This window comes from Anser anser, assembly GCF_964211835.1.
Source record: "Anser anser genome assembly, chromosome: 1".
In the NCBI taxonomy this organism is placed as follows: domain Eukaryota; kingdom Metazoa; phylum Chordata; class Aves; order Anseriformes; family Anatidae; genus Anser; species Anser anser.
Genome location: NC_139720.1, coordinates 102,138,588 through 102,166,582, shown reverse-complemented (window position 1 = coordinate 102,166,582; position 27,995 = coordinate 102,138,588). Strand labels below are relative to the sequence as shown.

The 27,995-nt window shown below is 50.8% G+C and overlaps 4 protein-coding genes across 5 annotated transcripts in view; 2 read left to right on the top strand and 2 right to left on the bottom strand.

Annotated features, from left to right (window-relative positions):
- The window catches only part of PHB2 (prohibitin 2), a gene marked incomplete at its 3' end in the record, with an annotated part of 171,503 nt that overhangs the window by 81,588 nt on the left and 61,920 nt on the right, over positions 1 to 27,995 (top strand). The gene's annotated exons all lie outside the window — the stretch shown is intronic.
- Positions 39 to 12,986, bottom strand: USP5 (ubiquitin specific peptidase 5). 2 transcript variants are annotated; one of them, XM_083798438.1, is made up of 20 exons: positions 12,832 to 12,986; positions 12,123 to 12,248; positions 11,726 to 11,792; positions 9,722 to 9,855; positions 9,256 to 9,401; positions 8,741 to 8,925; positions 8,085 to 8,179; positions 7,373 to 7,566; positions 7,136 to 7,207; positions 5,761 to 5,842; positions 5,444 to 5,569; positions 4,864 to 5,017; positions 4,290 to 4,464; positions 2,797 to 2,885; positions 2,392 to 2,583; positions 1,724 to 1,867; positions 1,420 to 1,565; positions 1,180 to 1,333; positions 450 to 534; positions 39 to 284 (listed from the first exon to the last, which is right to left on the bottom strand). In XM_083798438.1, exons 1-20 carry the CDS (start codon positions 12,937 to 12,939, stop codon positions 191 to 193), a joined length of 2,568 nt encoding a protein of 855 aa, XP_083654564.1. In that variant the 5' UTR covers positions 12,940 to 12,986; the 3' UTR covers positions 39 to 190. The 2 variants fall into 2 exon arrangements, with proteins under 2 accessions (XP_083654564.1, XP_083654565.1); XM_083798439.1 differs by having other exon boundaries at positions 2,461 to 2,583; positions 12,832 to 12,985.
- On the top strand, positions 13,113 to 15,817 carry CDCA3 (cell division cycle associated 3). Its single transcript, XM_083798621.1, has 5 exons — positions 13,113 to 13,267; positions 13,346 to 13,475; positions 13,562 to 13,753; positions 14,916 to 15,037; positions 15,422 to 15,817. The coding sequence occupies exons 1-5, from the start codon at positions 13,154 to 13,156 to the stop codon at positions 15,560 to 15,562; spliced, it is 699 nt and encodes a 232-aa protein (XP_083654747.1). The 5' UTR covers positions 13,113 to 13,153; the 3' UTR covers positions 15,563 to 15,817.
- On the bottom strand, positions 16,264 to 27,913 carry GNB3 (G protein subunit beta 3). Its single transcript, XM_083798582.1, has 10 exons — positions 26,247 to 27,913; positions 21,968 to 22,069; positions 21,337 to 21,375; positions 21,063 to 21,169; positions 20,899 to 20,962; positions 20,620 to 20,782; positions 20,453 to 20,519; positions 19,246 to 19,447; positions 17,919 to 18,135; positions 16,264 to 17,075 (listed from the first exon to the last, which is right to left on the bottom strand). Exons 2-10 carry the CDS (start codon positions 22,022 to 22,024, stop codon positions 16,969 to 16,971), a joined length of 1,023 nt encoding a protein of 340 aa, XP_083654708.1. The 5' UTR covers positions 22,025 to 22,069; positions 26,247 to 27,913; the 3' UTR covers positions 16,264 to 16,968.

Below are 27,995 nucleotides of genomic sequence, written 5' to 3'. Positions count from 1 at the left end.
TCACTCACGTCCCCGGGGGCTCCGGCCCCCAGTCAGGGAACTCGTTTCCGCCTTTGTCTCCATGGGGTGAGCATGAAGGGAAGAGTGGGGTAAGAGGAGATGGACCCTGCTCTTATCCTCACCGCCCCCACCGCTGCCCCCCTCTGCCTTCAGCCCGCTTTCCCCCCTCCGCACGCAGCGAGAGGATGTTCTAGCTGGGAATCCGCTGGTAGAAGTAGATGTAGCCCAGATCCTTGGGGGGCTTCTCAGAAGCACAGACTTTCTGGTCGTTGTAGATCACCCACCTGCAACAGGCAGAAGGGGGGAGCTCAGGGATGCTGTTGCGTGGCAAAGATGCCATGCGAGTCCCTGCTCGCTTCCCCCCAAGCCTTCGGAAGAAACAGCGAAGGACAATGATTGAAATAAAGTTTTACCACAAAGTCCCCTTATGCTGTCAAAATCCCTCTTACCTGCCATCTTTCTTGATGTGACAAACGTAGTGGCCGCACATAGTCGAAGTGCCCATGTGGCTGATGAAGGCAAACAGCTGATATTCTTGACAGGAAGAGGGAAAAGAGGAGTTATCAGAGAAAGAGGAAAGGCTTCACACCCTCAAAAACCCTCTCTCTAGAGAAGTCCTGATGTGTGAGACCTGAAGGAAGCTCTCGTGGGTCTTAAAAATGGGACACTGCCAAGTGTGACTGTGAGAGTTTGGTCTCAAGGCCAAACATGGAGGGAAATAGGAGATGGCAACTTCCATTCAGCCTTCTCGCTTTGAAGTGTTTATTTGGCTCAGGTATGTTGGACGGGTAATGGTGAGGATTCCACCTCCCTGTGGTGTCCAGCTGCCATGCAACACTGGGATCGATTCTGCAAATGGACTGGAACTTGCTTTTAAAACAGAAGCCTGAGGATCAGAAAGGCCTCTAGATAAGATGGGGAGAAAGAAGCACCATCTTTCACTTGATGGCTCTTCCTTTGCCTCTTTCTTCCCAGCTTCTAGGTAATGCCTGGCCTAAAGGCTTTCAGCCCTACATTTGCCATCCTTCTGTTCTGTTCAGCTCCCACCACCTAAGTAACCAGCCCAGTCTATGGGAGCGGCTGCTGCTAAAACCTATGGATTTACTGCATTAATTAGGGAGGATAAGGCCATGCTGAGTTTGCATCCCAAAATTGACATTCCTACTGCTTGGAACTCACTTCCAGGCCCATCGCGCACTTTAGGACCAACAGGGACAGATTCAGAGATGGAGTCTGCTGCTGAGCGTCCCTCTGAGATATCCATAGCAGCTTCCGCATCGAGGTCATCAATGTGACTAAAGATCCAATCCACAGCACGCTCCAGGCTGTTGTTCTGGAAGGCAAAGGCAAAGACTGTGAGCTTGCAGATGCCTGTTCCTGAGAGCATCATTTCACTCTGATGTCACCCGTGACTCTCACCGTTGCTCTAAGCGCTTTCATAGCCTGGTCCCGGGAGAAGCCCATTGAGACAATGGTGGCCACACTGTCTTCTGAAGGAGGGTCTGGACAAGCAATAGTTGACCCTGGTCCACTGGAACCCGGGAGAACTAATGGGTTGGCAAAGTCTGCAGCAGAAAACAGAACACAGCTCAGAGCGGTTAGATCCCTCCAAAAGGGAGGCAGTCTGAGGTTCAAATTACTTGAGATTTCCACTGCTGAAGTGGGTCAGGAAGTACAACGACCCAGATGCCATAGGCTTTGACGTGGCCACAAGGTCTCATACCTGGATCGTCCATGTGTGACATGACCCAGTTCATGGCAGCCTCGACCCCACTGTTCCCCGTGTAATACACGGCTTTGCGGCAGGCGTCCATGGGAAAACCCATCTCCACTAGCTGTATGATCACTGACTCATCCAGCATGGGGGCTGTGGGAAGACAGAGATTAGAGCCACCCACTCCCACCCAAGTCCTGCCTGCTTCATTTTGTGCAGCCCCATACAGTTCTCCAAGCCATCATTTCCTGGCTTTGTTTCACACGAGTTCTGGCTCTGCTCTCCTCATCCTTTGCAAACTTTCTTCTTCAAAAGTGCAGGCTCACTTGCAGGTACTCCAGGGAACAAGGGGATTCATCGCATGAACTCAGCAGCACAGGCTCTTCCCTAGCCTTCAAGCCCTACCCTGTGCTGTGTTTTGTGAAAACAGAATACCTCTGCCAATTAAACCTCAGCTCTGCCCCCTCTAATGCACTAGACATGCCACATCCCAATCTTCCACAGTACAGGAATCAACACACTCCCTTGCATAAGAGGCATGCAAGGGAGGCAGCCGGCATTCGCTGACAGAGGGACAGGGAAAGTCTGAGCAAGTAGAAACCGCTAGGATTGGAGACAAGACAAGGAGAGCAAGGAAACGAGTCAGGCATCAGGAAAAGAGGAGGAGAATCACTAACATGTCGGAGAGGAGAAGTGAGGGGAGCAGAAGGAGTCGTCGTCCTCGTTGCCATAGAACCCCAGGCTACCTTTGGGCTCGTCTGGTGTCACCAGTGGGGGCGCGATGTCTGGCATTTCTTCCTCTCCATCTTGCAGCCCTGTTCCCTGCAGTGCAGAGATATCCAGCTCCTCTGGCATTTCAATGGAGACATCTGCAAGACACAGTGCTGCTCAGCCTGCCTATAAGGCCAGAAACAAAAGACTCCATTGGGAGATCTAGAAGGGTAAGTCTACCCTGCTGGGGATACAACATGCTAGTCTGAACCTCCTTTTGGGACAGTTACTTTCCTTTTTGCAGTACCAACAACAATACCCATATGTGACACCCAATACCTTATGTGTTCTGTACTTCTTGTCCTTCTTACCAAGCTTTTTGGGCACCCAATCCAGACCAAAAGTGAATTTCTTGATCTGGATCACCAAATAATCTGGGAAAGAGGCGAACCGTGTTGTTCTGAAAGAGATTAACATCACAGCTAGTTTTTACACTTTGTCAGCACTGACTGAGGACATCTAGTTGGTTCAAGAAATCAGTGAGTGGGGTGGAGGCCTGTCCGAAGGCAGAGAGAAACAGAACTGTGCAGCTCTCCTATGATGTGCTTATAGCTCCTCAAACACAAAGCAACTTCTAAAGCAGATGCTCTGACCAAATGAGATGGAACGAAGCATTTCCAAAATCTTGGGGAATAAGGAAAAAATAGTATGTTCTCTATCTCTCAACCCTGCATTTTACAAGCTTCCTCAGATTTTAATATTAATTAAAATAATTAAAGTCTAATCCTTAAGGAACGCAGTGGAAATAACATCTTTTATTAGACCGACAGGTAAAGCTGCAAGAAGTGACAAGCTTTCAAGTGCAAGAGCGCTTCTTCAGATATGAAGTGGAAGCAGCAAATTTTAAGCTAACAACGACTGAATTTGATCGAATGTTATTTAGTTAGACAATTTGAGGGAAAGGGTGTTTGGCATCTCTGAAACAGAGGAGAACGTTTGTGAAGGGAGAAACAAACATAAGAGAAACAGATACTTATTATCAGGGAATAATCGTAACATTGTAAAATTAACTTAAGCAATGGTATCCATAAGAATGTAATTCTTACAAAGCGTGTGAACACAATTCACTGTTTAAAAGCAAAACAATGTTATTTTTCAAAGTGACCGTTTTACTGACTGTTCATTTTTAGTAGCTATTGCTTAATAGTAGTATATTTGTTATAAAAACACATTCCATTCTATGGATTTACTGGATTCTTTCAGGACTACTCTTTCATTGCGGAAGAACAGTCAGTAGCATCACAGAAGGAAGCTGCTTAAGTCTGTAAAGTTAGACTTCTGCACTACTGCACGTGCTGCTGACAGCAAGGCAAATTAAAGCTGTATTTTAAGCCCTGCTATTAGCATTGAAGTTAGCATCCTTTAAAATAACTCAGGTGTCCGCTATACCCAGTGTTTTGCTCAAACTTTACCAGCTAAAAACTTCCCTTAGAGAGAGTTTGGAGACCACGGAGGGCTGGTGCTGCCACACCCTGTACTGATTTTAAAGCTAAATTCTGAACTAAGAATAAAAGCTGCCAATTTTCTGGAATATCAATCTGTTTTCGTAGCCCGTCAGCAACTGAAATCTGCTGGTAAGCATTTCACTAGCGCTGCTGTTGTGCCCACTGTAATCCTTCCAGGGCAAACACTCCAGCACTGCTGAACTGGTTCGCTTCTGTTTCAGTGTTCTACGGATACAGGACTTGGAAGACCGCAAACCCTGGGTAATGCTCCTTCCTCAAATAATGCAAAGAAGTTCCCAAAGACGTAGCCTGTTTGCCATAGCCTAGCTAGTTATACACACACATACACGCACACTCACTTGAGAGCCACAGACTTGGCCTGCAAGGCTGTGCTCCAGAAATCATCCACCTGTTCTGGAGCTCCATAGGCCTCTAGGCAGGAGCTGAAAGGCACCTTGGCTCGCACCAGCTCAGGCAGTGGCTGCTTCTCCTCCTCTGCCTGCCGCTTCTTCTCCTCGTATTCCAGTAGTTCATCTAGAGAATAAGGCACAGGAATCAAGGACCACCTCTAGGTACTAACAAAATAACTGGTATAAGCTACACCCAGAGGCAGAATAGGCCTACAAATACACGTCCTAAAGAACGCAGCACAAAGTTGGCAACATCTCCTAGTGAGCACTGCTCTGCAACTTTGCTGTTAAATCATAGGCCACCCTGAAGTGTAGGAGGGAAAGGCTCTGAAGGGCCGTCACTGTGTCATACCACCTCTGCAGAAATCAGCCCAATCCCACAAAAGCAGGTGAAGGATCTGGCTTCAGAAGTGGCAAAGCAATACCTTGAGGAAGTCCCTTTCCCATTTAAGGAGTTCTGTAAGAAATGTACGATATCCGACCATAATGTTTGCTACTATTCTGGCCTCAGCACATTACTGACCTTTGTTGAGTGCAGCATCCATGGGCACAGGTAGCTGCATGATATAGTCCACACGCTGCGTATATTTCACCTTTTCTGTGGCCAGGCACTTCAGCTTTTCCTCCACCAGAAAACGAAAGACCTCATTGGGGTTCTCCGAGCTGCGGCAGTTCCTCTGAACAAGGGAGAGGTCAGAAGGGTAGATGTAACATTGGAATGGTAGGAATAATTATCTACAGCAGCAGCAGTTCCATGCAGGACACAGCTAAAGAGCATTCATTTCTTTATCCAGTCCACTGGAAAAGACAGCAAACTAAAGCCATTTTCTGTACCCCAGGAACAAATACCATTCTGGCTCCTAAACACAACAATTTGCATCTCCAGCTATGCCATTGCTTGGAGGAATTTCTTGGGAATCAGCCCAGAAAATCTGGCTAAACATCTCCTTCTCCCACAGGTGCTACCTGCCTCCTTTTCCCTGTGTCCTCTCCCTCTCTCTGCTCCAAATGCCACCTTCTCGCCTCCATATCTCACCCCCCTCTTCCAGCAGGAAGACAAAGCCAGGCTTTTCCAAAACTAGAGATACAAACTCGACCGTTACCTCCACCATGTTGATGAAGTGCAGAAAGAACTCCTGGGCGTCCTGCTGTCGGTTAGTGGAAAACTCTGGGTGTCCCTTTCCGATGAGGGACTTAAACATGCGTGGAGCAATGCCATTTTGCACACCCTGCAAAGAACAAGGTGGAAGAGGAAGGCGGTCATAATTTGCCAAGCACATGTCGTGGCATGCAACACTCTACTCTTAGCCATGCTCTTCAAGTGACAGGGCCCTGGCACAAGCCCCACGATATGTCTTCAGAAATGGTTCTCCCTCCTCCCCGTCACACACATCGTGCGGGTACCGCACCCAGGTCTCACCTTCTGGTCAGGCTGCTGTTCCCCTTCTGCAGAAACCGGCTTTGAATACTCCCCAGACAGCAGCCCGTGACCCAGTTTGGCTCTGGAATGATGAAGTCACTGTTAGCACCAACCTGCATTCTTCGATCCCTCACACTCCAGGAGCCACAACAACCCATCCAGCTTTAACACCGACGTGACTGTCCATGTCACAGAAATCAGCTTTCCCGGCTGCACCGGCCAAGATTGTCTTGTCTTGGTCTGCTCTCTCTGGTTCCATGAGACATCACCCACTGGAAAGTTAGTAGGACTTCTGGGCATGAAACTCAGCTATTGTTTGCACCATGGGGATAAAGGAACAGCTTCCTTTTCCCCACAGAAGGGCTGCCAGTGCTGAGCCCTACAGCAGCCGTGTAACAGCCACACGATTCTGCAGCCTGCAATGGGTAAAGTAGCAGTGTATCTTACAGGCTGCACAGGAGACAACAGGGCACACTGAAATTGCCTGAGCCAGAAATAGCATTGCTGTGAGCAGACTGATCACATTTTCCCGAGGGAAAGGTTAAGAATAACTGCATGAGGCACTTAGCGGACAACAGTAACGTTCAATTGATTTCCTCCTACGCCCAGACCCTCCTCTTATTCCACCTCACTCCAATTCTTCCCCATCACGGCTGCCACTTGTCTGGAACCAAACCCTACCAATTCATCCCTTTGCCCAGGAAAAAAATCTTTCTGGCTCTTTCTCAATTCCCTCCTAACCGAACACCTCACCCCAGACTGTCCAAATTTAGGATCTTCCCTTACCTCTGGACTCTCTTCCACAAATGCCACCTTCCATTCCTCCATCCCAAACCTCCACATACTGCTTTGCTGTTTTAGAGCAGATGTAGGAGAGAATCCATGTATTTAAAATGAAACACCCTCTGAAATGCTGTGTTCCTTCTTCTGTGCATTCTCCTACTATTGCCTGCACAAGATCTCTTGCAGGAAGCCTCCTTAAGCGTATGTAAGTTATCCACTGAGGGAGAATTTTTCTAAATCTATGTATTTCTTTGCTCTTGTCCCTCCATTGCAGAAAGCAAGCAATTTTTTTGCTGTTACGCAGATTGAATATGCCTACCAGAAATCCCCCCGTGGTAACAGATGGTACTGCATTTTCCACATACTACATTTAAGAGCCTCTCATGAGCACTGAGGTAAACCCTGCTCTCCCCATCTAGGGCTATCAGCAGAACTTTCTTGGCATAGATCCTTATTGATCGCTGAGGATCAGCGTGTCTGGGGATGGACGTGGAAACAAAGAGGCAAGGCTTGAGGGAGAAACCTGCAGCAAAGCAGAGGAGACGCACCCAGGCAGCCTCGGCCTTCCTTCTCCCACCAAAAGTCTACGTACACTTGTGTGCTGAAGTCCTGCGTGGGGTCCGACGGTGCGCTTTGGAATATCTTCTCCAGCTTGTCCACATACCTGCAAAACAAAACAGAGCAATCTGAAGGACGCACGGACTCATCTAGTAAAGACACAGTTCTGAGTCTGACTCCTGCAACAGAAGCTCACAGCTCTAGGAGACTTTTGTACTGATCCCAGGGGATCCCAGGCCAGTGGAAATGAGAAGAGATTAAGCTCACTTACTTTCTCTGGAAGTCTGGGATACTGAACAGCACCTGCATCACAGAATTGAGGTAGCAACTGTTGCCCAGGTTACGGATACCAGTGTACCCAGGCCCAAAGAGGGGCTTGAGCTGCACACCAGACTCCTGGATGAGCTCCCACTCCCCAATGCGTTGATTCATGTCTATTTCCAGTTCTGTCATTGTCTTGTCTGTCTGTGGAGGGGAAGAACAGGAAAAAAATCTCAGTGAAGACTCAAGTGAACATCTGAGGTATGAAAAGGGCAATACAGTAGAGAAACATAAAGGGTTGAATTAATCCTGTTTGATTAAATTAGAAGAGGAGGAATATAAATTAATTCTTTTAAAATATTTGAATATCTGGGACAGAAGGAGGAATGCTAAGAAACATGAGAGAAATTTGAACTATCCTCTAAAAAGGGGCATGGAAATCACACACCAACACTAAATATAGGGAGCAAAGCTAGAAGCCTGGGCACCTTCCTGCCTAGAGTACTGACACAGAACCACAAGGAAATAAACCTCAGAGACATGGAAGAAAGGCAAAAAAGGCAGTGGAAGAACAGAGGCAGACCAGTCAACTCTCTACCTGATAAAAAAAGAGTTTCCTCATCAGGAATGGTTCTGCATGGCTACAGAAAGCTGGGATCCAGCTATGAAATCTTAGACTTGCTTCTCTCCCCCTCTGGGCCTACACAGGAACTCCCCCTCACCTTCTGCATCTTGAGCATGTCAATCCCAAAGTGAGCAAGGTGTTCTGCCAGGTTGGGATCCAACACCATGTCATCCTCATCGTAGGAGTAGACGTCTATGCAGGAACACAAAGGAAAAGGAAAGACTTACGGCCTGCGATCTAAAATTCACTCTGGATGAAGAGAACTGGGAGTTTTGACAGAGTGAGCAGTTGGATTTTCCTCTCTCTTTTTTTTCAGGAGAGTAGCCAACAGAGTGAATACTGAAATTCCTCCAAAACACGTGACAAGACAAACAACTTTCTCATTGATCAAGATATAGAGTTACACGTACGCCTGAAGTAAGGAAAGTGGGTTACTATGCTACTCTCTACTCAGGTTTTCAACACAAAATCCTTTGATAAATTTAGGCAAATCCCACCCCACCAAGCAATCTGAAAACTGTTCTAAAATCCTTCAGAGTACAAGGGAGGGAAAGAGGAAGGCAAGGTTTTATCTGCTGGTTCTTTGCCTGCCACAAGAAGCAGGTCAGAGTGGGAAAGTTGAACTTTCCCGGTCATAACACAGGCAACACCAGCCTGGTACCTGGAAATCCTCCCTTACTTGCCTTGTCAGAGCCCACAGTCAGCCTGAGTGGCGCCTGGCATCTATAACCCTCACTGGATCCCCCTTCTCACCAGCCCCATCAGGAGTAATTGTTCCCAGTTTCACAGCCAGTGGGTAGCCAGTTTCCCGGTAATGTTCGACCGCGTGATTGTTGCCACCACTGCCATCGAAATAGCGCCGACCACAAAGGATGGCTCCATCGGTCATGTTCAGCCACAGGTTCTCCCTCATGTCACACTTGCTGCACTTCCAGCCACTGTTGACAAGAAACGGAGGAAAAGAGCTGTTAGGGTGAAAACCTTTGGGTTCTACCTCCCAAGCCCTCTCCGCTACTACCCACTTATACCAGAGCATAAGCACAGGTTTCTGTGATCTCATTTCTCTTTTACTTCAGAACACCGAATGTCCTGAAATACCTTAGTTTGCCCCTTCCCCTGAATTTACTATGACGAGGCACATTCAGACACAGGGCAAGGCCTCACAAAAGAAATCCCATCTTCTGCTGCAGTTCCAGGACAGGAGAAGGTGGTGATCAGGGTGGATCTGGGGTACAGAGCAGTACAGCTGCTTTCAGTACTACGCTCACCATGGTGGGATGCGGACATCATTCTGAAGCTGGTGCAGGGAAAAAGCGTGTTTGGAAATACGTCGAACCTCCCCATCCCAAGCCTGCACCTCCTGCTTCCGTGAGGCTGAATCTGCTGTCAGGATGGCCTCCACCGCACTGGCAATCTAGAATTAGAACAGTGGGGGGAAAAAAAAGTGAAGGGCGCAAAAAAAGAAGCTTCCAGTGCCACAGAACTCTACGTTTAGGCTCAGACCTACATGTCAGTTGCAGAAAGGCAGTGTTCAGGAGCCTCGCCATAGACCAGGACTCTGCACTATAAAGCACTGCTTAAGTGCTTTATAAAAGCGTTGAGTAATCCTGCTTACTCCAGACCGAGACTTCACAGCAGCTCCGCAGGATCACTTTTACAGGGCAGCAGTTCTTTCACCGTAGTGGTGCGTTTCCTCCCCACCGACAGAAAACACAGCCCTTCACCCAAACGTACCCTGTCTCTGACCATGTCAGGGAGTCCCTCCAGCCCATCACGGGGAATATCCAAATGCTCTGGTAAAATAACTATTTTTACATCTTCATCATATTCAAACTTTTCCTCTGTGATGTCAAATCCACCTTCTACACCTACAGGAAGAAAAAACGTTGGGGTAACGGGTAGAACCAAATAGCTTGCAAGGCTCCTTTGCCCATGGCTTACGTGAAGTAAGGCACCATGACTAAGGCAAAACGCTAGATCAGTGATCCACAACCTGTCTTCCGTGTCTGGATCCTAAAATTGCTGCCATAGGTGTGGATTTTACAGAAGCAAATAGAAGCCTCGTGACAATGGGCTTGCTTTTACCAGCTGTTTTTACAGACGCTTAGAAGGAAACTCCAGACCCTGCCTACAACCAGAAAAAAAAGACCTGTTCATCCTTCACAGTACACCCGAAATAATGAATGGAGACACGCACAAAGAGATCACCTTCTAACCCCGCGTGAAGGTCTAGCCTATCAGCATCCTTAAGGAGCCTGGCTCTGCTTCTTGTCTCTTCCAGAAAGGACAGTTCAACGCCCTGACCTCAGACAAGGAGAACCAGGAGTTCTCTTGGGAGCAGAACACGCAGAATTACAGAAAAAGTCTTAGGAAAGGCACAGTGCTGGTATTTTCTCTTGCCCACCTAGCCGTGCTTTCCAGAGATTGCAACAAAAATGGAGGTTCCATACACAACAGCTTATTTGCCAGTTGTCAAGAGTCACCAAAAAGTTACATTCGCAATGGAGGGCAGTCTCTGATTTACGCAGGTACTCACAATAAAACAAAACAAAAACAAAAAACAAAACAACAACAAAAAACTCTTGCAAAACGATATAAAAAAAATCAAAAAACAATTTCTCTTGCAACTCTCCCTATCTATAATGTTTAGACTATGCACAAACTGCCACGCTTGGATGCAGATGCTGCAAGCCTGAATGACTTTAGGAATACCTGAAAAATCACCGGCATAACACAACAACACATGCAAATAATCCATTTCTGCGCCTCTTCAGCACATCCCAGAGAGATCTCCTGTCATCACTTCACAGAGTAAAGCAACACACAATCCTTCTGCATATCACACAAATCCTGAACTCTAAAGAAAGTGAAACAGACTGCTGAAGTCCACCAGGCTGCTGCTACGCAAGGCACGGCTAGGGAAAAAGTGAGCAAGAAGCAAGACTGACGTGGTACAGGTTCTGGATTTCCCTCTAGTGGTCAGTCTCCACCAGGCCAGGAACCTGTTACTGCTAAGAACGTTCCTGTCGTCTGCTTTATAGATCTCCGTAACGGTTCAGAAATTACCAGCCGAGACTGCCCCAAACAAGAAGCATCTTCGCTGATTCCCACGACAGCTTTTTCAGCTGGTGCAAAAGAGTAATGGAACATCAGCACCATCCTTCCAAAAAGGGACTTGCTTTTAGTATTTAAAGTCCTCATCTGTTTCCTCCAGTACCAACCTTGTATTTCAAAGAACTATCTAGCCAAAAACGTTAATACAGCATTTGCCAGTAATTTCTTCCCTTTCTATACAAATAACACTAGTTCAAATTTTGAGAAGTTTAAAAAATACCTTTTCTATCAGAAACTTCAAACTTATTTTTTTCGAGCTTGCACATTATTTTCAAACTCACTTCTGACCCACACTGGATACATGCGTATTAAACAACAGCCCCACGCGGCTGATGTGCACACCCCAGCTGAGTCAGGCACACAGAGTTACGAGAGAAGGCAAAACACATTTATCTACAGAAAACACGATGCATTTTTGAACACAGGGCAAAATCTCAACAACTGTTCTGCAGTAGCTGCCCACCTAAGACGTACTAGAAGGCATTAAGTTTGAATTCAGTTGGGGATGCTAGCTTCGAGCAGCCTAGAAGGGGAAAGGGAAAAGAGGCTTGCTACGAGGCCAGACTGCTCCAAAGGACTGGTCTGAAAGGACAAGAAATACACGGCACACAAGCGCTTTCTTACCAATAGCCAAGCGAGTCGGTTTTTTCCTTGGGGGGTCCCCAGCACTGGAATTAGCATCTTCTTCCTTCTATTTCATCGAAAAGAAACGGGGATATAGAGTTAGGGGGCCGGGCATGCTGTGGCAAGCCTTAAGGACTGACGTTAAGCTACTGTGAAGACGGAAAGAGGCCAGGCAGAAATTGCTCGGGCAATCCACGCAACAATTCAACAGAAGTAGGGCTGAAGACCCAGTGAATCCCAGCTCACCAGGAAAAGATAATGATTATACGTGTTAGTTATATCTGACCGAAGACAGAGACGTATCCCACGTCTTAATTTCAAGACAAGTTTGACTTTATTTTCCAGTACCGCTGCCCCACTTTTACTTTATTTATTTTGTTTTTTTTTTTTTTTTTACCGGTTTACGTGTTCTTTTGAGGTGCAGGTAGACCCGCTGGCCCGTTTTCTGGTAGTGCTTCTCCACGTACTGCTTCCCGAAGCCCAGGAAGGTGTTCATGCAGATGTACAAGCCGCCATCCGACTCCTGGAAGGCAGAAGAGCCGAGGAACTGCGGGGAGGCGGCGAGGCACGTCGGGACGGCCACCCCCGGGAGCGCTGCTGGTTATTCGCTCGGTAACGCCCCGGAGCCCCCGGTCCCGGCCGGAGGGAGGGGCAGGGATGCCGGCGGGGTGGGGACGGCCGGCGCGGGGCCCACTGCCATCTTAATGACACAGCACCGGCTCGCCGCCCGCCCGCCGCGCCCCGGCACGCCGCCAGCCCGCCGGGGGAGCGCGGCCCCGGCCCGGCCCGGCCCGACCCCGGCCCGCTCCCCGCTGACGGGGGCCGGGCCCGGACCCGCCGGGCTGCCCACGCCCGCCGCCGCCCGGGGACTACAGCTCCCGGCATGCCTCGGCCGGGAGGGGCTCGCCGCGGGGCACGCTGGGTGTCGTAGTCCCGCGCCGCCCCGCTTGCCGCCCGCCCGCTCGGCGCCCCGCCCGCGGCGGGACCACAAGTCCCGTGGCGCCCCGCGCGGGCGGCACCCCGCCCGCCGCCCGGGTGGGCCGGGAGCGGGACGGAGCGGAGGGGAGCCCGGCGAGCGGCGGGGGCCGGCCGCGGGGGGCGCTTACCGGCGTGTCGAAGGAGAAGGCGCACTCGTCCTTGTGGACCCGGTCGCCGGCCTTGGGCACGCGGATGGACGGCAGCACCGAGAGCAGCGCCTCGCTCAGCTCCGCCATGACAGCGGCTCACTGCGGCCCCGCCCGCGGCCACACCCCAACCAATGAGCGCCCGCCGCGGCTCCGGCCAATCCCGGCGGGGCGCGGGGGCGCGGCCGGCGGGCGGGGGGCGGGGCCTCGCGCGGAGCGCGGGCCAATGGGGCGGCGCGGCGGGCGGCGCGCGGGAGATTTGAATCGCGGCGGCGGCGGCGGGCGGCGGCAGCGCGGGGCCGCCATGGGCGCCTCCGGCAGCGCCCCCGCCACCCCCCCGCCGCCCCGCGGCCGGCGCCCCGAGCACGTCCGCGACCCGCGCTCCCCCAGCGCCGGCATCCTGCGCACCCCCATCGAGGTACGGCCCCGCTCCCCTCCTCCCCGGGCCGCCCCGCGCTGCCGGCCCCGCCTCAGCGCCCGCTGCTTCCCCCCGCAGGTGCTGAGCTCCCCCCCCGCCGGCGGCAGCCCCCAGCCCGGCCCCGCAGCGGAGGCGGCCGGCCCGGCCGCGGACCCCCGCTCGCCGACGCCCGGCATCTCGCGCACGCCCATGAAGGACGCGCTGAGCGGTGAGTGCGGCCGCGCGCCGCGGGGCAGCGCCCCCAGCACCGGGGGCGCCCCGGCGGGGCTCTGACCGCCGCCTCCCCCCGCGCAGACAGCGTGGAGCGCCTGGTGAAGCAGCTCAGCGAGGCCTTCGGCGTCCAGACCGAGCCGCCGGCAGCCGCACGGACCCGCCAGGAGCCGGCAGCAGCTCCCGGGAGAGAGGCGGAGCGGCCCCCATCGCCCGGAGGGTGCTGCGAGGCCACCCCGCGGGCCCCACGCCCCGCAGGGACGGCTCCGGCCGCGGGTAAGTGCGGGGCGGGGGGTGCCGGTGTCCCCCGGGCTGCGGGGGGGAGCGGGCGGGGCTGGTGGTGCGAGGGGGTCAGGGCCCTGCGCATCTCCTGCAGCACGCGCAGGGCTGGCTTCCTTGCAGACGCTTGGCCTTTGTCCCTTCCTTCCAGCTTAGCAGCCTCCAACCTCCTCGAGCAGCCTGTCCTTACCGCTCTGTAACTGGTAGGCCGGAGGCTCCTCTGGGAATTGTTCTCTTACCTCGCTGGCTTCTGTCGGGAATTGAAAAGTTACATCCTTAGTCTGCAGTCAAAATTAAAAGTAAACGTACAAGAGTGTTCTTCCCCTGTCTGAGGCAGGCTTGCAGTTTTTGAGACTTACTCAAGGGGACCTTGCAGATTCTCCTTGTGGATTTGCTGGGGATAGAAGATGGGAAACGCATCTAAGTGTTATGACTGTCTCTTTAACGTAGATCATGCTTCAGAAAACTGCTGAGCATCTCATATGAGCAATGTCTGAGAGTGCTGGGGCTCTTCTGTGCGGAGCAGGGAATGCTCAGGGATCTTAATTGATATGTGAGGGGAGGGTGTAAAGAGGGTGGTGAAGCCAGGCTCTTTTCACTGGTGCTCAGTGCAAGGATAAGAGGCAATGGGCACAGACTGAAACACAAGAGGTTCTGTCACTGGAACAGGTTACCTGGTGAGATTGTGGAGTCTCCATCCTTTGAGATCTTCAAAAGCTGCCTGGACATGGTCCTGGGCAACCTGTTCTAGGTGGTAATGCTTGAGCAGGAGGGTTGGACCAGATAGTCATTAAGGTTGGAAAAGACCTTCAAGAGCATCTGGTCCAGCCATCCCCCGAGCACCAATATCACCCACTAAACCACGTCCCTCAGTACCAGGTCCAGCCTTTCCTTGAACACCCCCAGAGATGGTGACTACCACTTCCCTGGGCCACCTGTTTCAATGCTGGATTACATTCTGAGAAGAAATGTCTCCTAATGTCACCTCCAGGTGACCTCCAGAGATCCCTCAGCCTTTATCTCGTTCTGATCTTTTTACTTCTTGGATAACATTCTTTGTGGAAGCAAGCAGACTAGATTGTATATGTCAGGAGGCACTTAACATCCAGGACCCAACAGCTTTATTGTGACATGCTGACTTGTTTCCTTCTATCACTAGGAAGCAAGTATGCAAGACGTAAGGCTGGCAACAAAATCATGGTAACATCTGGAGGAAATGGCCGATCTCCCTTCAGCGTCCTACAAGATGATAATTCCCCCAGTGCTTCTGCCCCTCGCCAGGTAAAGCCTAATGCCTCGTACTGTGGGAGGGAGAATGGGCTGAAATAATTCCTTAAATGTCCGTATGGCTCTAGGCTGGAGCTGTGGCCTCCTGTGCCCATAGAACTTGGTGACTTTTCACGTATTTTTCTGTGGGGCAATCTTGTCCCTAGATCCCTTCAGAAACTTGTTCATGTTTGTATCTTCTACTTTACCACAATATTACCCCTTTCAGTGCATCCTTTATTTTCTTATTATGCTCTAGTAAAAAGTCCATCACTCTCAAATACTGGAGTGACTGGCATTGTCAGACTAAGCTGAATGTCCTGAAAATGGATTGTGTTTTACTGAGAACTTACTAACCTTCCATTGTGTTTCACATTGTTTACTTTCTCCCTTCTCTAGGTTAAGAGGCATGTGTTGGGAGAGAACCTTGGGGAGAAGGAAACAGCGGCAGCAGATCTGAGCAGGAACCTCAAAGCTGGGAACTGTCCTTGGAGTGACTTGAACAAAGAGAACCAACAGTGTCCTTTCGTGGAGAACTAGAGACTTCCTTTCCCAGGATCTTGCTGTAATTTGCTTCTGTGCTTTGAGAATCTTCCTGGATGAGGAATCCTGCAGTAGACTGGAACTCAAGACTTGTCACTTTTTACCTCTCTGTATTGGGGGTGGAGGGGGAAGGGAAAGAGCCTTCTGTCATAGCTTTGCATGTGCTATGTACAGTACAAGCTTTGGCTCTCTGTATGTTGGCTGTATTGACTGTACAGTTCTTGCCTGTAACAAATAAATTTATAAACCCTTGCTGTGACTCTGTCTGTCTTGATAGAACAGTTGGAGCACCCTCCTTTCCTGGTGCACCATGTCATCCTCGGACCAAGATTCAGGAACTAATAGTTCAGCCTTCCATTAGCTCTAATGCTCAGCTTTGCCTGTCTATAACAACGATGGTAGAGCTGAAACTTCTGGGAAGGGTATGGTCCATGTACTACAGAGTGGTCTGGGGAGATACAGCTTGCAAGCATCAGGACTAATTGACTGTTCTCAGCCAGAGCATAGGTGAACACCTTCCCCAGGGACTTAGAGGCAGAAGAACGCCTGTGTATGAGATGCTCTCAGGAGAGGATCAGTAGGCAGTATTCACAGGAGGAGAGTTCTGTTTGCAGTAGCTCATTGCTACCCTGGAAATAACATAGTCGGGGGTGCTTACGTCAGCTTTCTTTATTTGCCTGGGTTACAAAGGTCTAGAACAGACTTGCAAGTAGTGGCTGATGGCTACTGGTTAGACAGGGTCACCACACAATACAGGGATGAGCCAAAAAGAGAAGGAACAGCAAGAAGCAAACAATAAATAAGAGTAAATAACATTCCCTGGTTCTGGCAGGTCTGAGGGCTACCCTTTCCCCCATTTATGCATAGATAGGACTTGAGCTAAGTTTTCCCACTGGAAAATGAGCCCAATTTTTACTACCTTTTTTGGTAGAGGTTGCATGATACAAATCTCCAACCCCATGTGTCTCTGGGGCTGCCTGCAGGGACATGACAACCACATGGAGAAGCTAGGTGTAGTTAAGTCAAAGACAGAGGTGTTGGATAAGGGGTCCTCAGAGGGATGGGTGTCAAGTGTGGGTAGAGGTCTCTGAAGGAAGACACGGGATCTGAACTGCATTGTGAAGTCCTGAGATGTAAAGAATAGTTGCGTTTTGCAGCCTCCAAGCCTACAAGAGGCTAGAAACTGCTGGGCTTGTTTAGAAGTGGAGAGAAGAGCCAGTGTGTGTGTGCTCCTGTTTCCCCACCCCCTGATCTCTCTTCCTTTCACTCTAGGAGACCCCTACAAGTGACCTGTGTGTAGAGACAAGCGGGAGTGACAAGTAGGCGTTTCTGTTGTGCTCGGCTGGTGATGCTCTCTGCCATGGGCTGCGCTTCCACTGCTCTTTCCCTCTCTCCTGTCATCCTCAGTTCCAGATCTTGAGGAAGCTGTCCCAGGAGCCAGTGGCAACAGCCATGCCATCCGCTGTCACCCCCAGGCAGCTCACTCTGTTGTCGTGGCCGGACAGGATTCCTGACAGGAGGGGAAGAAGACAGATTAGCAGAAGAAATGGGGCTGGGAGAGGTGAAGGGCTTGACCGAGCTCACCACAGGCTGTGTACCTACTGCCCTGTGTATCACGCTGTCTGTCCCTGCATAACATGGCTAACAATCTGTACAGGGCTAATATAAACAAACATGCAGAAGAACATCTGTGCATGGCGTACAACTTTGGGATCTCACCAAAGAGCAATGTTCTTGGTCCAGCTAGCTGAATCCTCAGCACAAGAGAGAGTGCTGCTACGTACTTCACCCTAGAGCTATTATCAAATAGTCCTACAAAACTGAGAAATGGCGATGCAGTTGCAGATCAAAAGGTGGGCTGTGGTATAAATTTGCAGAGGCTAGGAGCCACATCTGGAAGAAAAATGGTAACTGGGTGTATCCTTTTGCATGAGCATCACAGAATATCTATCCACAGCTGATGGACAGAAGCTCAGGTCCATGCTCAGCTTGGTGCCTGGCCACCAAGTGGCACTGTGAGCAGCTGGAACAGGCAAACAGCAGAAGCTAGGAGAAAGTGTGAAATAATGGTGCTTGAGAGTAGTTTAGCTAACAGGAATATTGATACTCATTTCCTTTCTGAAGCCATGTTTTTTAAAGGCTTGACCTGCTTAATCTTAAAGCCAACAATTCTTAAGATAGTTTGTAGTACTTACGGTGTGTTCTTTAAGCACAAGGAAGTACTGCAGATCTTTGATTAGTATAGGCTGTGTCCCTTTTAGAAAAATGAGGGCCTTTTCAGGCCTTTTCCTTGCTTTGGAAGGGCTAGGAGACCTTGCAGAGAATGAAAGAAGGGCCTCCAGGAGCCACTCACCCACACGTTCTGCTTTCAGGGAGTCCCAGATGTTGCAGTTGAAGTCGTCGTATCCAGCAAGCAAGAGGCGCCCGCTGCGGGAGAAGGCGACTGACGTGATTCCGCAGATGATGCTTTCGTGAGAGTAAACTATGAGCTCCTGGTCGGCCCGCAGGTCGAAGAGGCGGCAGGTGGCATCATCTGAGCCAGTGCAGATGGCTTCACCGTTAGGGAAGAACTGAGGAGAGCACACCGTATTTTAATCCCTCTGTGTCTTACAGATTTCCTCAACATCTCCATCCCTCTGCTAACCACCAGAAAGCCAGACTGGCTTGTCAGTAAGACAAGACAATGGATCTTAAAAGTTCAGTCTCCTGAAGCTGGAAGCTGATGCTTCTCCTGAGAGCGAGTAGACCCTTTCCACATTAAGAGAGCCAATGGTCAAGGGGCTAGAACTATTAGAATATGTCCCAGTGCGTGGGGAAGGATCATTGTCTTTTTAACTCCATCTGCTAGTTTGGGGCTTGGCAGGCACCCACCCATTATCCCTCAGATGGGCTCTGGCAAGTTTCAGGGCTATGAGAGCCTCCGGCTCACTGGGCTGTCTGAACCTCATGGCCCAGCCTCCGCATACACAGTTCCTTGGTGTGTCCTGCCCGCAGTCCCCAGAGGGGGAAAAAAGTCTTCAGGAGCAGGTGTGGCAGAAGAACATGTAAGTGGCAGGATAGCCATAGGGGGCAAGTGAGAAAAGCTGTACATTGCAGGAAGCTGGCAGACTCATTTAATGAGCAGAAAGAGATTAAACTGATACACTTCTTGTCCTGCCACCTCTCTCTAGTGCTCTGATTTGAATCCTTGGGGATGCTTGCCCCCAGGTCTCTCTGCTGTCTCACATGAAGGCTTCCTCTTCAGAAGATCTCCCTGTGATGGTAAGTTACCACCTCTACAAGCTGAAGCTGACTGAGACCCTCAGCTAAATTGGGTATTCCTGCTACCTCACTTGTGTCTTGTGTCAGGGCTCCTAGGTCATGCCTGAGCTGTGGTTTCCAACAGCTGTTACCAGCAAAGCTGCGTCAGCACTTGTGCTGTGCTCCACAAACGATGGTGTACCAGCTGTGTTCGGGCAGGGTTTGGAGAATGGCAGATGCTTTGGTGCCCCGGTGCCTGGGAAGAACCAGCCCCCAAACACCAGTGAACTCAGCCCCTCTGCTTCAGGCTGCATTCTGAGACCCTTCTTCCCCACACCGCTGTGACAGCCTCTTTCAGCTTTGACCTGAGACACGATTTCATGCTGGCCCACCCTCCGTTTTCTTTGTTTCCCCTCCCACCATGCAGATGGCATACATACACAGATGGCGTTGATATCAGACTCATGCCCTGAGAAGGTCTGACGGCAGGTGCCCTCCCGCACATCCCACAGTTTGGCAGTAGCATCGCAGGCCCCAGAGATGAACAGCTTGAAGTCCGGGGAGACCGCCAAGCTCATGCAGTCTCCAGTGTGGCCCAGGAACACCGTCTTCTGCTGCCCTGTCTCGATGTCCCAGAGCGCACTGTGGCAGAGGAGAGAACTTCTCAGAGCCAGGACAACTCTATTAGCTGGGATGAAGAATTGTCCGACTCACAAACAAAAGGAGGGAAGTCGTGGACCTGGCTACCACATGGGAAGATGGATGAAAATGTACAGAAGGAAATATGTTCACAGCTGTTGCTGTTCATACCTTAACCGAAGCAGAGTTAGACTAAGGCTGAGGGGGTGTGTGTGGTGTGACAGTATTCCCATAACTGCAACTATTGAAGGCGATGCTGGGAGAAGGTAAGAGATACCCAAAGAAAAACAGCCAAAAAAAGTCTGCCATACTTGTAGGATGCATGGGACACGGTCACTGGGCTCACGCACTACAGGCAGGCAAATGAATCCCTTGTAGCTTTGGTCTCTGATGGAAATGCCACGTTCCAACTCACCCTCATTCAAGAGGTTCTTCCAAGCGGGTGTTGGGTTGGGGTGCGGGTGAGTAAAGACTCAGAACTGCTCAGTCACAACACAGAGATACCTGAGAACCAGGAACCAAAGGATTCAGGCACTGGCTCTGCACAGGTCCCTTTTGTAAGGGATAGGATCTGGGAAATGGACCGTGTAACATAGGATCCATGCAAATTTAAAATGCTTTCTGTCCTGGGATAAACAACACTGTGCATTGTGAGAGCTGGGGACATGGTCCTTGCTTCACCAGTAGACACCTGCATCGTGATCTGACCTCCATAGGGAAAAGAAGCACCTGCCAAGGGAGGCACAAGCAATCTGGCTTCCTAATTTGCTTTGTGTGGTCTCCAGGTAAAAAAATTCATCCTTATATCTCATGGGAAGGAGAGTGCTGCAGAGTGAAACGGCATCGCGTCCTGAGCTCTTGGAGCCAGAGGAGCTGCACAGAGGAGCTGCTCCTAAGGTCACACTTCACTCTGAGGTGGAGTTTTCCCAAAATGCAGTATGCTGGGGGATCCATGTGAGTTTTCAGTGTGATTTCTCATGTCAATAAGATACACAAGATAACACTCACCACGTGGTATCTCCAGAGCTAGTCACAATGTTGTTGTCATCGAGAAATCGGCAGCAGGAGAGGTAACCTGGAAAGTGGGAGCAAGCAAGTGTGAGAAACAGGACGGGGCTAAAAGAGTGAGGTTTGGAAGCAGAGGGCAGCCAGGCTGCAGGAGGCAGCACACCCACCTGTATGGGCTGAGAGCTCTCTGCTCACTTTGACATTGCCTTCACGAGTCTTGAGGTTGTAGATGGAGCACATGTTGTCAAGACCCCCGCAGGCCACAAAATTGCCCGAGGGGGCATAGGCACAGGTCATAACCCAGGAAGAACGCAAAGGGATGGCGTGAACCTGGGAGGACAAGAAACAGTGTCTGGACTCTGGCAGCAGAGGATTTGGGAGAGCAGGGCGAGGGCACTAGTTCCGAGAGGACCCACTGCAGTTCGCAGCATCCACCCGACACCTACCTTGTTAGTTGTGTACGTGTCCCACACAATCAGTTTCCCGTCTTGTGAGGCACTGACCAGGAGTCTGTGAGAGAGGAACGAGATCACGTTAGTAAATTTCTTCTTGCCAGAGCCTTCTTTCCCAGGTGGTGCTGGGCACTCAGCAGATCAGCAGCATCTCTCACTTGGAGTCCGTCGACCAGTGCATGGCATAGATCTTGGCCAGGTGCCCACGCAGGGTCCTTCGGGTCCGCATCTGAATGCGACCAACAACCTCCACACCGGCCACGATCTGAGGAGAGAGTAGGGGGAGGGAAAGAATTAATCTTGGGCTGACAGGGGCTGTACTGCTCCCCACATCCCTGCCTCCTGATTCCCTCCTGGTTGGAGAGAGTCCCCCCTGGAGCGGTGCTAGCTGCCCTCATGCAGACTCGCCTGCCAAACAGCCCCGAACCTTACCTGAGCAAGTGTTGTGTCTGCACAAGCTTTCCGGGCATCCTGGAGAAGAGACAACAGAGCGTGAAACAGGAAAAAGCTGTGTGGTAAAGGCAACAGCAAGTAACGTTCAGAAACATCTCCCAAAGGCTCATTTAAAGTGTGGGCTGCAAGAGGTAGGAACTGTGGTTTTGCAGGGTTTAAACTGTGCCCAGCAAAGGGGGCTCCTGGCCTGTGAGCAGGGCTCCTCAGCACCAAACAAACAATAGGTAGGTGAGTCAAAAGCTGCTCAGCACCCAGTTCCCTGTGCAACATTTTTCCATGGATCCTCCAGCCTGGCAGAACGCCCACTGTCTCCCAGACAGAGGAGGCCTGGGGATGAATTACGGCCTTTGCTCCCCTGCAGACATGATGCCCGTGTCCACTTCCTTCTCACCCTTATAGTGTCTCCTTGTCTCTCCCTTCCTCTCCCCTTCTTCCCCCTGTACTATGAAGATCTCCATTAGCACTTAAAGGTCTGTGCAGAACTGCAGAGGGCCCCAAGGATGTACAAGGAGAAAGCTCAGCTCCAAGTTGAGGCTGAGGAGGGGAACTTGGAGGCTTGGATATAAGGAATAGACACTGCCAGCAGTTTCATGACTGTTGCCAGCATTACCGCAATCTGCTTCTTCAGCTGCTCAGCCTCCTGCTTCATCTGTTCCATTTCCCCCATCTTTCTGAGCTAGAGGTGACTCCTCCACGTGGGACAACCTTGAATCTGGGAAGACAAATCAAAGGAGAAAGGTGTGAGGTAGAAAAGGGCATTTATATGACTGCTCAGTTATGGAAACGTACAAGGCCTGAGCAACCATTTCTTGGTCGAATGATGGGATGTTGTGCTGTATCTGGTCAAAGCCCTTTGCATTTGGGAAGGTCATATGGACCTGATCAAAGGCCCGTTTTCTGTTGTGTCCTGCTTACATGAACACTGGGAAACTGAAGAACTCCAGAACCTCTTGCTGAGGTTCTGCTGCACTTGCCCTCTTGTTTCTTTATTTATGACATCTCCACGTAAGGGCTTACAAAGCCGTGAATCCTCTACCTGTCCATGTCCAAGTTGTCCATATCAGCTCCAGGAGGAGGAAACTTGAGAGGAGCCCAGTGACTGTGGGACCAATTTCCTATCCTTTGTTGTAGGTAAAGCATTAACAGGCAGAGATCACCAGTTCTTTTATCCATCATGGAAATCTGGGGTCTGTTGAGCTCCTCTGTCAGTGTTCCCTTCTAGTTTACAATTAAAAAGGAAAAAAAAAAAGTGGATGCCTAGGGAAGGATCCAAGAATAACAGAGACAGAAAGTGGTATTTCTCCTACTTTCCTAGCCCCAGATTTTCACTGTTTTCCAAAGCTAGAGGCAGCATTACTGTATGCAAGTCGTTGGGGATTTTTTCTTCTACACTTTTGTCCAGTAACTTTTTGTGCCCTTGCCAAAGTTCAGTATCCTCAGTGATACTAAACTTTGACAGCGGTGAGTACTTCCACAGCTTAGTGGCATGCCCTGTGTTGAAGTTCCTGGTTCTGATACTCCCAACGGACACTAGTCCCACTTGGCATTTTTCAGTTTTTAAGTTGGAAGAACTAGCAAGTAACTGGTCTCTATTCACCCCAGTGTCATACAGTACTTTATAGATCTTTGTCATAGTCCTCTTCATACATCTGTTTTGCAGACTGCAGAGCACACTTAGTCATTCCTTCCATGTGAGCTGTTGCATCTCATCACCTCTGTTGTTCTCTAAGCCCTTTTCAGTTGTTTACAGAACACAAATGATGTGCTTGCATAGTGAAGGCAACGAACCAGGACTGTAATTCATATTCAAGATACAGGAAGACTACGTGATTACACAGCATTTCTGTTTTGTTCTCTCATTCTTTTCTGTTAGGTGTACTTAAAACTTCACCAGTGATTCTAGTCTTCACTCTTGTAGACAAATGTGCTCTTTATTATTTCACTCTTTCTCCTGGGTAGGCGTGAGTGTCCAGATGTGCTCCAGGTGTTTTTAATCATTAAAACTGGCACTTTGCCCTAGGGCCAAGACGACTCCAGCAGCACCCGCAGACTCTCTCCTTGTACTCCCTGTGAGGCACATTGTCTCCATCCCCTCCGGCCTGTTGCCTGAAGGCCTCGCTTCTTCTGTGTCAGGCTGCTCCCTTTGCTGTCTCCCCCAGCCCCCCTAAAATATGCATTTGTCCCAGGGAGAGGCTATTTCAGATTATACCTTGCGGAGAAGGACTGTACCTGCTGCCTGCACGCCTGACTGGAGTTACAGCACTGCTGCCCCTTTCCTGCTCCCTACCCCGCACTGGCTGTGGCCAGCTGGCTCCAGCGTGTGGTGGGGGAGCAGGAGAGGGGCCCAGGGCTGCGCTGACAGAGCCCGGAGGCACGTACCACAAAGACGGCCTGGGGCTGCCAGCCTCAGCTACGCTGAAGGACAGGGAGAGATCAGCACCTGAGCTGCCTCCTTTCCACTGTTTTTTCCTTCTTTTTGTCTCGACACAACGGTGATGATGGGGTTCCTCTCAGAAGGGGACAAAGCTGGACATGGATGAATAACACTGCCCCCCAAAACCCACCTGAATGCACTTCTTTGGGAAGGGTTTGGACACCTCACTCCATCTCTCAGATAACTGGCAGACTGAGGGGATACTGGAGAAGGCCTTGCAGCTTTCAGTAGGAGGCTCCACAAGATAACGTGGTGTTTGCTCCTCAGCTTCGGTGTACGAACTCCAGACGCCGTGTCCAGCTCTGGTCACTGCCTTCCAGCACACCAAGTGGCAAAGCTGGACTTTCAGCCGCTCTGCGGACACCAGCTCTATCGTTATGGTGCAAACCTTCCCATCTGTTTTCCCCAGGACTGATCCTACCTCCCCAGCACCATGTCTCTGCAGCCCTCGGCGTTGGATGCCTTTTCTTGCTGGGCCACCTCTTCCTGCTCACTCCCTCCTTCCAGTCTTCTGGACTTCTTGGGGACTTCTGTTTCTGTTTGCCCAGACCTGCACACAGATGGGAGCCTTGTTCTCTTTCCTCCCGTTCTCCTACAGTTCCTGCCCCAGCTGAAGCTGGCTGCATGCATGTGCCCCAGCACCTGCTGGATCCCTAGACTCTCATGCATGTTTCCTGTTTTGTTTTTTTGTGTTTTTTTTTTTTTTTAAACCAGTCTCTTTCCTTTCCATCGTGTATTTTTTCTCAACCCTGGCACTAGCACGGGCGAGCCAGCTCACAGGTACCTTCCCCGCAAAGTTTCACGACCAGACGAGGGGCTTTCGTTGCTGGCAGGAAGATCAAAGGGCAGGGGCATGATGTGAAGGACGGATAAAAAAGGCTAAATATAGAGAAGGTGCAGCTCGGGGTCAGGACTCCGTCCGAACCTTTAAATCCCTTTGAGGGAACAATCTAAATGAAGTTGGGAATTGTTCTCAGCCTCAGAAGGACAAGGAGCCACAGACAAACGATAATAATAGCTCCAGCTTTACCTGTCGTTTCCACCCATCACGTCCCAATGAAATTTGTTCAGAGAGCTACCTAGTCCCCAGCGGAGTGCAGCTGCCTCCCAGGAGGACCACAGCAGGTGTGCAGGAGAGGAGCTTGTCATGTAAATTTAGGGCAGGAAATGGGGGAATGGAGTCCAGCAGGAACACGGAAAGTGGAATGGAGTTTGGAGCCTGGCCAAGGCGTGTTGCTGCCCTAATCAGGACTTTAGGGATGCACGTTGCCTGTGGACCTGCAGCTTAGCTCATGGTAGCTGCCCAGACTGTTTTTATGGGTAAAGACTACCAAATGGTGCACTCTGCGTGCTTTCTGGAAGTAATGGCCCTTCAGACAGCAGTGGAAACCAAGTTGTTAGGTACCTTTGAAAGAGCAGTTTCATTTCTTTTGCTCTCCAACACGATGACGACACTGAGCTCTTCTCCCTCCTGCCTTTTCTGACAAACTTGCTGGAGGCACCTGCTGTAGCACTTCTGTGGGCAGCCAGACCCATCCGGAGCCCTTTGGGTGCCTGCTCACAGCAGACCAAACTCCTCCACCTTCTTCCTCCTCCTGCCTTTTTCTGCCTCACCATGACTTTGCAGGGCAGCAGCTACGTCCCTTGAACAAAGTTAGAGCAGGAGCCCGTGCTGCACGCTGGGGAACCGTCCTGCCGAGCCACCTGCATCGCTTCCTCCTGGGAAGGGGGATGCAAGCAGTGGGTGGGAAGAAAGGGGAATTGAACCCCCTAATTTTCTAGCCTCTGGGTAGATTCCCCCACACTAGGGAGGGAACGGTCTCTCTGTGGGATGCTGGGAGAGGGCTGTAAATAGAAAAGGGAAAGGTGCAGAAGGGAAGACTGAATATTAGCAGACAGCATCCCTGGGTCTCTGTGTAATCCCCTGGCTGGCCTTGCATGCTCACCCTGGTGACCCTAGGCTCCTTGCAGAGCCGGATGCAGAGATGATCCCCTTCTCCTATCATGGAGATCAAAGGCCAGGGTAAAATTACCATGCTCTCTTCCTCTCTTTCTGCGGGCTACTTCTTCATCCAGAAAAGCAGCCGACTGCAAAGAGGTGCGTGCAGGAGCCCACCGGGCGCGCAGGACTGCGTGTGGGTGGCGAGTGCCAGGTCCCTCAGGGGAGGCGCTGACCCCCTCTTCCAGTCTGGAAGATGGTGCAATTTACCTGCCAAGGGGAGAACGAGCGACCCCATCCCAGTGCGAAGCCTACCGTCGCTGTAAAGATACCTCAGCATTAGCCCCAGCTTCTTCTACACCATGTTCTTCCTCCCTCATCTTCAGATGCCTGCACGTGGAACCAGTCCTCGTACAAAGTCTCTAATAGCCGCCACAGCACCAGACCAAGAAACCTAGGGTCCCAAGTACCAGATCCACCAAAGCAACCTCACAGATTACAAGGTGGCATCCTTACCGGGCTCTGCAGCACGAGATGGGTTTCAGCCCCCCGGGATGGGACTCACGGCCTGCCTCCCTCGCTGAGAACAGCTCCCTGCTGGCCAGAAGCTCCTCGTCCCCTTGCAGTCCCCGGTCAGCGCTGCCCGTCCAGCCAGCGAGCCTCTGGCTCCCTCTCCGCTCCTCAGCCTCTCCCAGGACTTATCTCCCCATGGGGAGCTGGAAGGCTCTGGACGGGAGGGGCTGGGGGAGGGCTGATTCCAGGAGCAGCGTCAGGCAAATTAAATCAGACACCAGAGACTTGGGGAAATCGGATTGGGACATAATGCAAAGCAGGTGGATGGGGAGGGGTGAAAAGAGAGAGTAGCACGCTGCTCCTGAAGGGGAAGAAATCATCACGGGCAGGTTTGACTTCCTTTGTTTAGATTAGCAGCAAACTAATAAAGCAAAGATTAGCCAGAACCATCTAGGATTATAAACCACTGGGGCAGGGCTTGCTGCACCTCGTGGTCCACAGGAATTGCCTTTTTCCTGGAGACAGTGTGCCACTTGTGCCCTGGGCGAGATGAGAAGAGGGGACAGTGTCACTCATGGTGGCTCTGCCAAAGGAAAACCCACAACGTTTTCCCCGTGGGAAAACAGCCTCTCTGGGCAGCAAGCTGAACTCTGCATGGGGAAAACAGAACTGGGCGCAGGGGCCAGGGGCGGCAAAAGATTTGGTGGCGTGCCTTTTGGCAGCCACTTTAGTGGGATGCTGCAGGGGGATTATCTTGGCCTCAATCTCTTTTAATCTCTCCCACAGCTTTGGCCCAAGCCTGAGATAAATACCTTTTAACAGATCTCATCTGACGTCAGGAGGCCATCACTCTAATCACCCGAGCCACCTTTGGACAGAGCGAACCAGAGCTGTGGATGCTGGTCCCACACCCTTCCAACGGGGTCTTGTCAAGCAGGTGCCATCCAGCACCCCCATATAAATCACCGTGAGGGACTTGTGAGTGCTAGGACCTTCTGCTAGGAGTGGGGAATTCGAAATGCATGTGTCACATTTTCTTTTTTCTGGGGTCTTGGGAAGGATATAAGGCAAAAAAAGGATGCTGATGCAGGTTTCCCCAGCTTGCATGCTAAGGAATGCCAGGATTCAGAATGGGGAAAGGCTTCCCTGCTCCAGTTCTGCTCCTCCAGTATTACGAAGATGGGGCTGAGCACAAGAGCTTCCACTGGGCAGGGGCCTTGAGCCGACAGCAAAGAGGGGAGCACCTGCATACACACCTTACACCACCAGCCCTGACTCTCCAGTTCTTCCCTTCCAAACCATGGTTGCAGTCTCCATGCACAGCTCTCATCGAGGCCCGTTTCACAACTCTGATGCCTCCCAGAAAAAGGGTCACTGCTCTTTTTGATGCCCCATATCCACCTCATTCAATTCCTGTTTGGCTACAATATAATCCCATCTCTGGACACTAATCCCCTGGGCAGTGACAGCAGATTGTCTTTATATCAGCATAGAAAATGATAAACAAAATATCTCTTCTGCTTTCAGGGACAATTTGGTGAATGGAGAAGAAAAAAAAAAAGAGGCCTTGCTACACTGAAATGTGAGCGTACAGTACTTTTTCTTAAAGGTACTTCCCTCCCTTCCCAGTGGGTTAGTCATGGCAGCAGTTAGAGCTGACTTTCTTGCCCTCCCTTATTGGAAGTATCTGGCATCTGTGCAAATAACTTTGTTTTCTCCCACTGAGGGCTCAATCTCCTTCCATCATTTAAT